The 13,286-nt window shown below is 41.1% G+C and overlaps 1 protein-coding gene across 2 annotated transcripts; it reads right to left on the reverse strand.

Annotated features, from left to right (window-relative positions):
• Positions 1-833: 833 nt before the first annotated feature.
• On the reverse strand, positions 834-11,573 carry LSM6 (LSM6 homolog, U6 small nuclear RNA and mRNA degradation associated). Of its 2 annotated transcripts, none has more exons than XM_070608875.1 (4): positions 11,449-11,573; positions 6,740-6,855; positions 3,038-3,151; positions 834-1,117 (listed from the first exon to the last, which is right to left on the reverse strand). In XM_070608875.1, exons 2-4 carry the CDS (start codon positions 6,831-6,833, stop codon positions 1,083-1,085), a joined length of 243 nt encoding a protein of 80 aa, XP_070464976.1. In that variant the 5' UTR covers positions 6,834-6,855; positions 11,449-11,573; the 3' UTR covers positions 834-1,082. The 2 variants fall into 2 exon arrangements, with proteins under 2 accessions (XP_070464976.1, XP_070464975.1); XM_070608874.1 differs by having other exon boundaries at positions 11,180-11,481.
• Between the last annotated feature and the right edge of the window lie 1,713 nt (positions 11,574-13,286).

Consider the following 13,286-nt stretch of genomic DNA (forward strand, 5'->3'; position numbering starts at 1 on the left):
CTATCTGTTGTTCCTAGAGACGGCGTAAACTGTTCAGAGAATAAAGCAGGGTTGTGGAAATCTCATTAATAAACTGTGAAAACCCTCTCAGCAGAAGTCACATAAGGCAGAGGGGCAGCCTTGTGCCAAGCAACATGAATGCTTGGTGCTCTGCTCCCGGACAATGTTACGTTCAAACACAGCCCGGGTTTGAGAGAGGCTTCCCAGAAGTCCCCCCCCTAAGGAAGAGTGAGAACTTCCTCCCTGATCACAGTTTAGCAACTGGAACCTGCATAAGTTTACAAACTCTAGGCTTTGCTTTAATCTAAATAAATGACGGCCAGACAGATGTACAGGAATGGCTCCTCCCCTACTATGTTCATAAAATGAGAGCATGACACTGATGCCAATGCTCCTGAAAGGGAGAAAGAAACTAACTAACAGCCTAAGTGCACAGGAGGAGACACAAGATGACTGCAGACAGACGGGGCATAAATGGAACATTTTCACCTTGGTCACATACTGGTAACTTTTAGAATTTCTCCAACTCAACTCGGATTCCCACTCCTTTTGTGGAAATGCCACTGTTAGATCCCCAATTTTATTTTCTATCTAAGTGACTGAACTTCTGACCTCATGGACCTTTATTAGCCTCAGAATGAAACCAGATGCCTTTGTAGAACATTTCCACTCAAGTATTTTGTATGGCAAATAGAAGAGGATGGGATAAATAAGGATGTCTCTAAAATGTTTTAATTATCACCACACACATCATTTTAGTCAGCCGAATAGGGAAAGCAATCAAATCAAATGACACTGCTTGAAACTTAAGTTAAAAATCGTATAAAGAGAAATAGATTTTTTCCTTTTTTTATTCTTTTTGCGTTCTGCACACTGACATACAGGGAAAAGAAAATGACTAAAACTTAAATATGAAAGAACTCTTTATAATTAAATCCACAATTTTATACATATACCTTATCCACATGTCAATGAAAAAATCACCAACTATTATGAAATAGGACAAATTATATCATGAAAGAACCAAAAATTTCATTAAAAATATATCCAAGTATGAATGAAAAGTATTCTACTTGGCGTCTTCACATCCTCCTCTTCTGCGTACTTATGTACAACACTGAAAAGAAGAAATAAATAAATTGAAAAAAACTGTTCCTAGGTATCAGAATACTAAGTTTTAAAAGCAAACAGATTTTGGTCTGACACTTCTGCAAATTTAAAACGAGTTTTCATACCACACAACAAATTCTACAACTACTATAAGACTAACTTTATGAATCTAGACCTGGGTTTGATGTCTTACAGGACTGTGTTCTAGTCTTAGCTACACATCTGACTGACTGCAAATTGTGACCAGGAAGATAAAATAAAATGATGTGAGAGTCCCTGGACTCTAAGAATGTTTTGTAATTATAGGTATAATAATTACGCTTGTAATAAAGTAAATCAGTAAATCTACCAGACTAGACTTCAGATTAATAAAGAAAATATTTTTATCCATCTCCCCAACATAAACTCTAAACTTGCTGTTTACTTTTTTAAATGGAAAAACAAGACCTGGAAGTTTATTTTTTTTTTTAAAGATACCAAAGTCTTTATTTGGAGTCCTCTGTTAAAAGTATCAACCTTTGGTGTTATCCAAAGTTTTGATTAGTTAGTCCTCTCGTGACCACCTCAACTGAACTCTTTAGGATATGGGGGAGATAAGAATAAGACAAAATATGATGCCTCACTCACTCCGGTCAAGCTTTCCCTCGAGGTGCACCTCCCCTCCAACGCCCCACACCTACTCAGATTCTGACAGCTTTGTTCAAAGTGAACATTAAAGATTTCTTGATTAAAGGACGCAGCACAGATTAATCAAATAAGTCAGCATCCTGTTTAAGAGCCAAGGATATGAAATTGGGAATCTACAGATATTTACCACTGATTACCTCACAGAAAAAGTTATATGAAGGGAAGCATAAGAATGACAGTAAAAATGCCTCTGGGAAGCTGGGCAAGTCCCAGATGTAGTATGCATGTAACAGAATCTACCTTACCACCTCTCACAGAACCTGCAGGTGACTGCCGCTACCAATTGTCCTGAGATGGGGAAAAACCATAGCATTTCTCAGTAAACGGAGGGAGTCAAATAAAAACAATATGAAAAATAGAAGAAATTCTTCATGTTGGAAGGACTAAAAAGCAAGCAAAAGATGTATATAAAGATATGATGTGAAGAAACACGGTACTGGAAGAACAGCAGACAGAACACCTATAACAAAGTCAGGACATTTAGTTCACAGCAAAGAGAGCCAACTGTTAAGGGGGTTGAAGAAGTTATCCAGAACTAAAGAATGCACATTAATTAAAAATCCAAATACAAGAGCCCCAAGGCTCCATTTAGGGGATGGGACCAAGAAGTGAGGATGGGTCAAAGAATAATTCAACAGTTTTGATGTCTTACCATCCCCACAAAAAAATTCAAATATGACTTTATTGCTACTGTGTTTTTAAACAAAGTACTTGAAAGTAACCATAACAACTACAGCAATATATTAGCTGTTAAAAAGCTGAGTCGCTTTAGATCCATATTTCCTATTTTGTCATTTTTGCCAAACTAAAGGATATAAATCTCCACAGAAAGCATTTGAATGCTTAATAGAGAAATAGGACAAGCTAACTGCCAAATGATGCAAACCAAAGATAGCAGGGAAATAGTGGCCATTCTTACAGCTCCAGCTTGCCATGTAAGAGGCAGTGTTGGGGGAACATAATAAACCGTATTCAAGGGAACGGAGTTCTGGGTCATACAGCAATGGCTATCAGTTCCTCATCAGTAAAGGGAGGGAAGGAGAGAATTTCTAGTTCCAAAATTCCACGAAGCATTTAAAAAAGAACTGGTCACGCTGAAGAGCTGAGAAACAAGAATTTAAAAATAAAGCAAAACTAAAACTGAACTTCTAAACTACCTAGAAAACCTGCTGGTGACCCTGATTATAAACAAAAGGGCTTATTTTGGATGTTGTACAACCGTAGAGTGAGGGACTATTACCATTGTTTCCTCGGATAAACGCATCCCCATATTTATTCTTCAGTTGTCCATTTACATATTCTTCTGTCTGCTCCAAGGCTATATTCATGTAGCCATCCAGGCAAGCCAGGACCCCTGGAGACAGATTTTTCAAAGAGAAGAGATACAAAGCAAAGATCTGAAAATTACAGGGTATACCTTAGAGCTGACAATCTCTTTATTCATTAGCTCTTACGTGCTTAATATAAAAATTCACACTTTAGATGAAACAATAGACTGAGGCACAAAAAAAGTCTTTACTCTATGCCCATCTGAATGAAGGCTAAGAAGCGTACAGTACGAAAGCAGTCGTGCACCCACTGCCAGAAGGAGAAACAACTGTCACTTCCCTCATGGTATGTGTGATAACAACAGCAACTTTTAAAGCCTTCACAAAAGTGACATAGTAAGAATATTCCACATAAAATGCCATTCTTTGAAAGTTAAAAACAGGAGGGGGCAATTACGTAGAAACAAATGACCATTAGCCAAGACGCCTCACTTCCAGTGGCATTTCTTACTTTAGCCACTAACTGAAATACGGATCTGGCAGATTTACTTCATTCTTTCACAACATCTACTGCAGCAGATGAATGGACTCCAGGGTTAACAGGAAGGCTCCACAATCTGTTAAGATAATAGAAGAGGAGACAGCAGGTGCTCCTGAAAGCACATCTTAAAGCTGTGACTCACAGTGAAGAGCAGCTTGAGAATACAGGGCAACATACTGGATTATAACACATCCCTTTCTGTTTTGTTACAGTTATAATATTTTCAACTCCAGACTAATATAGAAAAAGGGCCAAAAACATTCTAGGGAGCTTTCAAGGAAACTGTTCAAGTGAATCTTTTTAATTGTGTTAAGATGGTATAAATTTTGTAAAACTTGACCTGATGATTTTTCCCCAAAAGATGAAAATATATAAGCCTCTAACTCTGAGTGTCTAAGTTAAAGTGGTATTTTCTGGAAAAAAAAAATGCAAGAGAAAACAAATACTACTAATTTGATTCAATTAACCAAGTCGATAGTTTGATTTAGTCTCAACTTCATTAACATGCTCCTCACTCTCTGCTTCTGCCCCCATTATCCTCTAAACAAAAAAGTTTCTTTTCAAAATTGTGTGTGTGTGATGAGAGCACAAGGCATTCATCTAAGAGAATTCTGCTAGAAGCAGTAAACTTTCAAAGAATCAGAAGGATTGGGAACAATTAATAACAATTATTTCCTATCAAAAGAAAGCTTGAGATACAACTTTATAGTTTATTTCCTGCTGTATTATTTTTCATCTAAACCACAAGCATAAACGAACAGAAACTTCTGAGACACGATATGCAAATCTGTTTGAAAATTAATCAAAAGCATTTAAAAATGAGACATTCACTTCTAATAAGAATATCTATTCCCAGAGCAAAGATTTTTAAGAAAAAGGTTCCAGGAGGCTGGAATTGTAACCTCCTCCCTTCTCTATGGGATAAACGTCTATGAATAACAGAAAACAACAAGTTTTCTTCAAACTTAAATAGAAATTGCTACAGAGAGCAAGGTTCTTTATTATTTAACCATAAATAAGAGCATTCTTTACAGTAATGCTCTCAGAAGTGTACATTTCCCTTCACTAGTATAGAGGCCGTGAATAGACATTCATAAAAGGAGAAAAACTATGGCTAGTACCCATGTGAAAAGTTGTTCAACCTCAGTAGTAAGCCAAGAAATATAAATAACATGAGATATTACTTGTTGCCAATGAGAATGGAAAAGCCGAAAACAAAGGCTAATACAAGGGTTGTGAGAACCTAGAGATGAACCCATCTGCCCCGAGGGAGGGCCATTTGGCATGCTGCTTGACTCAGAAATCCTAGCCCAGGGAATCTACACTAAAGAGAGACTTGGACAAGTGCTCAAGATACATGTCAACAGAGCAGAAGTGTTTAAAATAGCAAAATAATTGGTAAAACCTAAATGTCCATTAATGGAAACTGGTTAAAAACAAAAACAAAACTGTGGTACATCCATACAACGTACTCCTATGCAGCCACTAAGCACTATGTTGTCAGAAAACTGAATGTATTTTTAATGTAAAAAAAAAATCAGGGTGCATGTACAGCTGATCCCATTTACATGAAATTATGTTTATATGGAGACAGGTCCAAAGTGGTAAGGCTGATTATCTGTGGATGGTAGAATTTTGTGAGAGTTTTGATTTCTTCTAAATACTTTTCTCCATTATTTGCTTTGAAATTTCTAAAAAAAAAAGAAAAACACACATATTACCTTTATAAATAGAAAAATTTTCTCTAAAGAGTATAGAGAAAAAAGGTCAGGCTGGTTGATCTCCCCAATGACGCGGGTACTAAGAAGACCCTGAACACGATGTCCACACTCTAATCGATTGCTAAATATACTCAAATCTCTGGAAGTCTGTTACCTCCTTTGGGCTCATCAAAAGTGCAGGGGTGAGAAGCAGTACTTACAGACTTTACAATATCTCAGTATTCAGTATAAATAAATTAGTTCCACTACAAAAATGGAATTAAACTGGAGATGTTATTAATGTCAAGAAACTAAAACAGTACATAAACAGCCAAGTGATTTCATAACAAGGCTTCTGAGTCAAGTTAGAGTCCTAGCTCCTCCCTTATGAGGTGAGGATAATCAACAGAGATCTCAAAGGACTGATTTGAGGATAAAACAAAAATTAAAGTGATTAACACACACTGGACACACAGGAAGCTCCCAATAAAATTAAGCTGCGTGTGGGGCTGGCCCCGTGGCCGAGTGGTTAAGTTCGCGCGCTCCGCTGCAGGCGGCCCAGTGTTTCGTCGGTTCGAATCCTGGGCGCGGACATGGCACTGCTCGTCAGACCATGCTGAGGCAGCGTCCCACATGCCACAACTAGAGGAACCCACAACGAAGAATGCACAACTATGTACCGGGGGGCTTTGGGGAGAAAAAGGAAAAAATTAAAAATCTTAAAAAAAAAAAAAATTAAGCTGCGTGTATGGAAAGAGGGAAAAGCTCAAGAGATTACTATCATTCAGAAAAGAGACCAAGAAAAGGCTTTAAAACTCTGCTAATGAATTACTTATCTGCACCTATGTAACACTCCCAGTAATTTAACATATCTTAATTTTAAAAGATTAATAATTTAGTAACTTTAAAAAATGGAATTTGATGCCATTCCTCCCACAAAGTTAATTTCAGCAGTGTCACAGCCTCTTAAAAAGAGCATTCTCTACAAGACCAGAAAGGTGGCTTCAGCTACGTCACATAGTATATAAGTGGAAGCTCATGTTGTAAGATGATACTATCTCAACAGCTGCTTGCCAATCGTAAATACTTCTGCAAAAACAAATGCTGCTGTGCCAAGGTGTTCTTCAGTATCCAGCTATTCACACCTGAGGTGACTGGGAATCCCTTGCTGTGACCAGGGAACTTAGGTGCACATCATCTCAAAGCAGAGACAGGAGTCACAAATCACACCGGAAGTCAGAAGCACACACTGGGCTCTCAGGGCTATCGCTCTAAAAGGAACCATCTCAGAGGCAGAAAAAGAAAAGGGCATAAAAACTGCTGACAACCAATGCTTTTTTGGTCTACTGGGTACATTTCAGTGGTTAATAAAAATCAGTGTCACATTTACTTATTTAGTTAACACCAGTGAAGATAAAGCATGAAAATATTACCTCGATAATCTACTCCAGAATTTAATTTTACCACGACTGGTCGTCCGATGATTTGCTTTAAGAAGTCACTGGGGGTTTGCTTCCGCAGACTCATTTTAACAATCCTGATCAGAAATCTGAAAGGGAGCAATAAAGGAAAAGACAAAAGTTAATTATTCAACAAAACAGCCTGGAAGCCCCGAACATATTCATAGGAAATCAAGTATCAAAGGCCCACGTACGAAGCCTCAGCATTACTCTACCTCCACTCCTACTACAACATGACAGCTAACGTTTCCAGTACTTACTGTGAGCCAGATACCAAGCTAAGTGTTTTACATGCATTATCTCATCCGGTCCTCAGGACAACCCTATGACACAGCCTCAACAGAGAAGAGCCCTGTGTCTACAGAGGCCCTGTTCTCAATCACCTGTCACTACAGTCTCGCACAGTCAGTGTTAGGGTACCCACGACAACCACTACCACCTCCACCATTTACTGAATGTTTATTTTATGCTGACACTCTGCTAACATGCTTATAAACACTATCACATTTAATCTTTTTTGAAAAAGAAGATTAGCCCTGAGCTAACATGTGCTGCCAGCGCTCCTCTTTTTGCCGAGAAGACTGGCCCTAAGCTAACAGCCGTGCCCATCTTCCTCTACTTTATATGTGGAACGCCTACCACAGCATGGCATGCCAAGTGGTGCCATGCCCACACCCGGGATCCGAACCGGCGAACCCCAGGCTGCCAAAGCGGGACGTGCGCACTTAACTGCTGCACCACCAGGCAGCCCCATATATTCTTTAATTCTTTTATACGAGTCTTTTCTCCCTCAAAAGACTGTAAGCCACATGAAAGAGACTAGTACCAAGCTTCTCATTTATTCTCTAGAATATCTACATTGTGCTAAATCTCTTGAAAAGACCATTTTTTAGTTATTTGGAAGGAGGAGTCTACCCATCACTTTAGGAGACCGTATCTTGTACATTCATCTTCATTAGGCTTCCTTGGTACTCCCTGTTACTTAACGACTTGCCCATAAATCCATTTTGTATGAGTAGATTGGTCTCGACACCACAATTTGTCCCATCACTTTGCTCACGTAATTTTAAGTTTTCATCTTTTAAATTGGATAAGGCAGAAAGAACAGTTCTGACCATTTCTGAAGCAAAAGAAAAGCCTCTTGAACCTAAGAGGAAAAAGGCCTCCTTTCTGCAGATCACCTTGATAAAACTGCTCTTCAAAATCAAAGCCAGAATCACCCTCTACGCCTCCCCTCCCTCCCCCGACTCCTACTCGGGCTTGGTTTAAATGACCTATTTTCATACATGGCTGTTGAGTCAAAGGCAGTATATGTTCTGTCTGAAGCTATGACAGGCCTAGTATGAGAATGCCTGCAAACTGCAGAGGTTTTTTTTAACGAACGGGGGGAAAAAAGGAACCAAATTTTACTCACCCAACCATGTGCCAGGCCACATGAGATTCATGAGCAATGCACATAGTGACCCTGTGAGGGGGTGAGCAGAACTAAAGCTGGCCCCAAGCCGTTTCAAAGGTACAGCTGCCCTTTTGACTATGTCAAGTTTATCCTGTTAAACCTGGGTAACAGCCATCGAGACAGTGAGATCTAGCTGGACAGAAGTAGCACTGGGGGGAAAATACCCACAGTGACAAAGTACTATAAACTGGCCTGTGAAGAAGTATAATGGTCAAATGGAAAGAACTATATCTAACGTGATTTTGAGTTATGTCACTGAGCAGAAGACATGCAAATCCTTGTTTCTTGGCAATGTTTACCTGTAAACTTCCACCTACTCTTAGAGTATTTACAGAATAGGATGAAAAAAAATTGAAAAGAAAAAGTTGCAATGAAACATAACATTACAACCCAAGCAGATGCAGCTCCAGGCTGATCTATCAGTGTCTGAGAGGGCATCAGACACTGAGAAGAGCAGCTCTCTACCTCCCTCCCTTCCAAGACGATGGAACACCTGGCCCTCCAACCCACACAGTAGAGGGCTACTTTCCTCCATGCCTCCCAAGGGCCACGTGAGTCAGTACTCCATGCACTCAGAGCACCTCTTTCCACTCTCTGTCAGGGCCCTTACCAGGCTGTTTTGTAGCTGTCCTGTTTGCTGACCAGTCTCCCATAGTGGATTCTCAGCTTCTCAGGGACAGGGAAAATGTCTTACTCATTTGGTGTCCCTGGTACTTAAGCACATTGCCTACGCCTGTGGAAGAGGTATTTAAGGGCAGTGCCAAGGAAAATCCCTGTCTCTTCCCCTCCCCGCCAGACTACGGGTACAGTGACTAGCACAGTATCATCCACGCACCTAAACAGCTATAGCATAGTAATATCTCTATTACTGAGCATCAAATAAAAGAAAGATGGAGAAAACAAAAACGTTTCCGTGTTATCCAAGAACCAGTTGCATCCGAATCAACAGAGATGCTTGTTAAAATGCAGATTCCTGAAGTCTACTCCTAGGTCAGACTCTCTGGGCAAGGGGCACTGTAATCTCTATTTTATAAAGTTCCCCAAGTAATTCCTATAAGCAAGTGGTTCTCCACCAGGGGTGATTTTAAATCCCAGTCTCAGGAACATTTGGAAATGTCTGGAGACATTTTGTACTGTCTTGACTGAGCAGGGTGGTGTTACGATATCTAGTAGGTAGAGGTCAGGGATATTGATTGACATTCTGCAAAGCATAGGACAGCCCTCCACAACAAAGGACTGACTATCTGCCCCAAAATGAGGTTGAGAAACTCTGCTGAGCCCTAAATCAAAAAGCACTGTTCTCTGGTCTTAAGGCAACAAGGAGTTTTAAAAAACCCTTAAGGTACAACAAATGAGAACCAACGACTAAGCTCTAACCAGATGACAGAGCATAAATTAAACCTTATTAGATATTTTATTCCCACAAATAGAGAATCTAAAAACTATCAAAAAATCTTGAAGTGGTTACCATGCTAAATAACAGATTTCTAGTCCTGGCCATGAAAATGCTCACTTTCTCATTTTGCAGTGTTCTAGATCCCTCAGATGCTTAAAATCTGTTACTTGGTACAATTCTAAAAGGACAGAATAATCCAAGTGATATAAACATCTTTTCAAATTCTAATAAGGAGTGTTTCACAGTTTAGTGAGAGACCACCCAGAACAGAGTACTCACTTGAGAGGCAGGAAACCTGACCTCTAAGCCCAGCTTTGCTACTTAATTAGCTGTGTGCCTTGGATAACACATCATTTCATCTCTCAAGGCCCCAGGTTCCTCATCTGCACAATAAGGGGGTTACGCAGGATGGTCACTCAATGATCATCCTGCTCTAACATTCAGTCGGCCTACACAGTAACTCCAATAATACACACACACACACACACACTAACATAATCCTCTGGAAATTCCTGCACAAAACTCAAACAAGTGAAACTGCCAGACAGTACCATAAAAAAAAAAATCCAAAAAGAGGCTCAACCTTGCTAGTTGAAGCATTAGAAATGTATTACGAGCTACTATGCTTCTGGTGAAACAGGCAAAGTCATACATGAATGATGTAAACTATCAAAACTTTTTAAGAAAACAATTTTGGCAATGTGTATGAAAACCTAAAGAGACCTTATTAGATCACAGCATCTAGTCTAATTTCACTCCTCAGAATCTAGTCCAAGTAAATAAACCGAATTACAGCTTCAAAAAAAAGTTTATGGAAGTATCATCTGGGATACCAAAATGAAGCGAAAGTTCTCAGACACCCTAAATCCCCCAGCCGGGAAATGGCTGAATAATTTACGGGACCTACACAATGATGGAACGGGTAGCCAATCAAAAGAAGACACAAAATTAGAAACGATATTTAGGAATAACTTTTAAATGAAAGTGGAAAAGTAAATATACTGTTAAGTGATAAAATAGGTGCAGTCTTGGCTTAATCAGAAACTACCACATACAAGAGCAAAACACATGGTTGTAGATGAAAGGGTTCCATGAGTATTATTTTCTTCACTAAACTTTTTGTTTTCACTAAGTTTTCAGTTTTTCTCTAACCGTCTTGTGTTAATAAGGGGCGGGGGAGGACACACTAAATCACTATCAAGATTACCTGCATCACCCTAATTCTAGAGACCCTGATACCTGCTAGGAAGGCGCGCGTACACCTACACACAAAAGCCCCGGTGGAAGGACAGAACACCATTCAGTTGTGGGCATCCCCAACCGGACAACTCAGGAAGGCGAGCCAGGCCAGCTCGTAACTCCTGGGGATCAGGCGCAGCCACCCCGATGTAGTGGAGACCGGGCAAGTCCCTGCAGCCCTGGAAAGCGGGAGAAGCCTGGCCCTGTGTCTGAGGTCCGCTGTCCCGCCGGATTCCCGGGCTAAGGTCGGGGTTCCCGGCGGAACTTCGAGGAGCACGCGCGGTCTCGGCAGCCAACTGGGTGGAGCCAAGCCGGCGCTCACCGCGCGTTCGAGGCGCCCTGCGGGGAGAGCTGCTCAGGGCCGGGACCCGTCATCCCGGCGCCGACGACCAGAGCCCTCCGCGCCGCGCCGAGGAACTAGGGGGAGCGCGGCACTTCCCGGGGCCCAGCCGCCGCAGGCTCCGGATTCCGCGCTCCCTCCTGGCGCCCGCAGGGGCGGCCTGTCCGGGCGCGAGGCTGCGGCTCCCCGAGCCCTGCCCGAGGCAGCGGAACACTGCGGCCTCCAACGGCGCGCGCGGCCGTCTGGCTCACCTCGTGGCCGGGATCCGGAACCCCACTGCAGGCGCCCCACAGGCCCGGCCGCAGCCGACTAACGGGGCGGAACCGAAACTGAAACTGAAGCCGCCCACACGGCGGTGCTTTCCCGCCTCAGCCAATCAGTGCTTTCCCAGGTTACGGCAGCCCGCGGGGACCGAAAATGCCCGCCCCGCCTGAGCGCGCAAATCCGAGAATCCTGGTTTGCCTAAAGTCAAAGTTGGTGCTGTGGAGTTAAGTAAAAAAGTGATCGTGCTCTCTCTTTTAACAGAAAGCAAACATCCCTCTTCCACAGAAACAAAAAGCAAAGCAAAACACAAAAACTGGAAGTGATCTTTTAGCCAGGATTTCTTTTAGGCAGAAATGTAAGGAATAGCTTGAAGTCACAGGAAACTGGAATTTACTGCTAAAGTACGTGCCCAGAAATGTCCTTCAATAATTTAATACAAATAAATAAATAAAACAAGCAGCTTCAAATCTTTAAATCCACCTTTGGATTTTGATTAAATATGTGAAGACGAAGTCATTATTAACAAGAGATTGTTTCCATGGCAACGTTAATGGACGCAAAAAGAATTAAAATACGAAAGTAACTGTATTATAATGGCATCAATTGCGTTACATTTCAAACCAGTTCTAATTGGAAATGGTGTGCAGACATTTAAGTGCTGCTATGGGAACTTGGTTTGGAATTTTGTATGCATTCTCAATATTCTTGCTGTTAATGGAAAGGGAGAGGAAAAAAGAGAACTGTTATACCAAACACTTGACTCCTTTTTTCCCCCTACACACATATCCTCATCAGTTTAAAACGGATACAGGAATTCTATTTATGATTTGTAAGGCTATAAACGAAGCAATATCATCTTTAAACAGATCCTTAACCCTGGTAAGTGTTATAGAGTCTAAGACGCAGAATTTTTTTCTAAGACAAAAATGAGTTCCCTCTCTTGTAAGCCTCTCTTAGCTAGAGAAATGAACCTTTGATTGATATGGTGGACAGAGAACTGGGTGTGATTTGTTAGAAAAGAGAGACTTCCTTACATCCTTCTATAAAAGCTAATTTTGGGTAAAGACCAAGTCGTTACAGATTTATTGAAAGAGCTGTATTTGAACATCTTGCAATTTGAAATATAATGTAAATAAAAAATTTTAAGCAAAGTATCATTTAAATAAAATAGCTGCAAAGAACAAACATCATAGACTATAAAGCACTATCCCTAAAAACCTTCTTCACGAAGGATATCAAATTGTACCACATTCCTCACTGATTGTTTCAGCTATTCAAAAGAAGAATTTTTTGATTCATAGTCTCTTTCCCTTTACCACAGAGCCCTGATGGAGCCTTTAAGACCAGTATGATGGGCAGCGGGCCAGGAGGAATTTTAAGGGCATAGTTCACCTACAGAGCAGCTGCAACCTTTTCTTTTGTTTTTTTTTGGTTTTTTTGAAAGATTGGCACCTGAGCTAACGTCTGTTTCCTATCTTCTTTTTTTCTTCTTCTTCTTCTCCCCCAAGACCCCCAGTACATAGTTGTATATTCTCATTGTAGGTCCTTCTGGCTCTGCTATGTGGGACGCCACCTCAGCAGGGCTTAATGAGCCGTGCTAGGTCCGTGCCCAGGATCTGAACCGGCAAAACCCTGGGCTGCTGCAGAGCCCAGGAACTTAACCACTCAGCCATGAGGCGGCCCTGGCTGTGATGTTTTCTAAGGTGCATGGATCTGTAAGGGCCCAAGTAGACAAAGGGATTGGCACCATGAATTACTTCATAAGCCCACAAGTTTATGAAAATGTGGTGGTTCCCAGAACCCCCTCGGCAGCTTATCATTGGCT

Source organism: Equus przewalskii, chromosome 2, assembly GCF_037783145.1.
Source record: "Equus przewalskii isolate Varuska chromosome 2, EquPr2, whole genome shotgun sequence".
NCBI classification, from domain to species: Eukaryota; Metazoa; Chordata; class Mammalia; order Perissodactyla; family Equidae; genus Equus; species Equus przewalskii.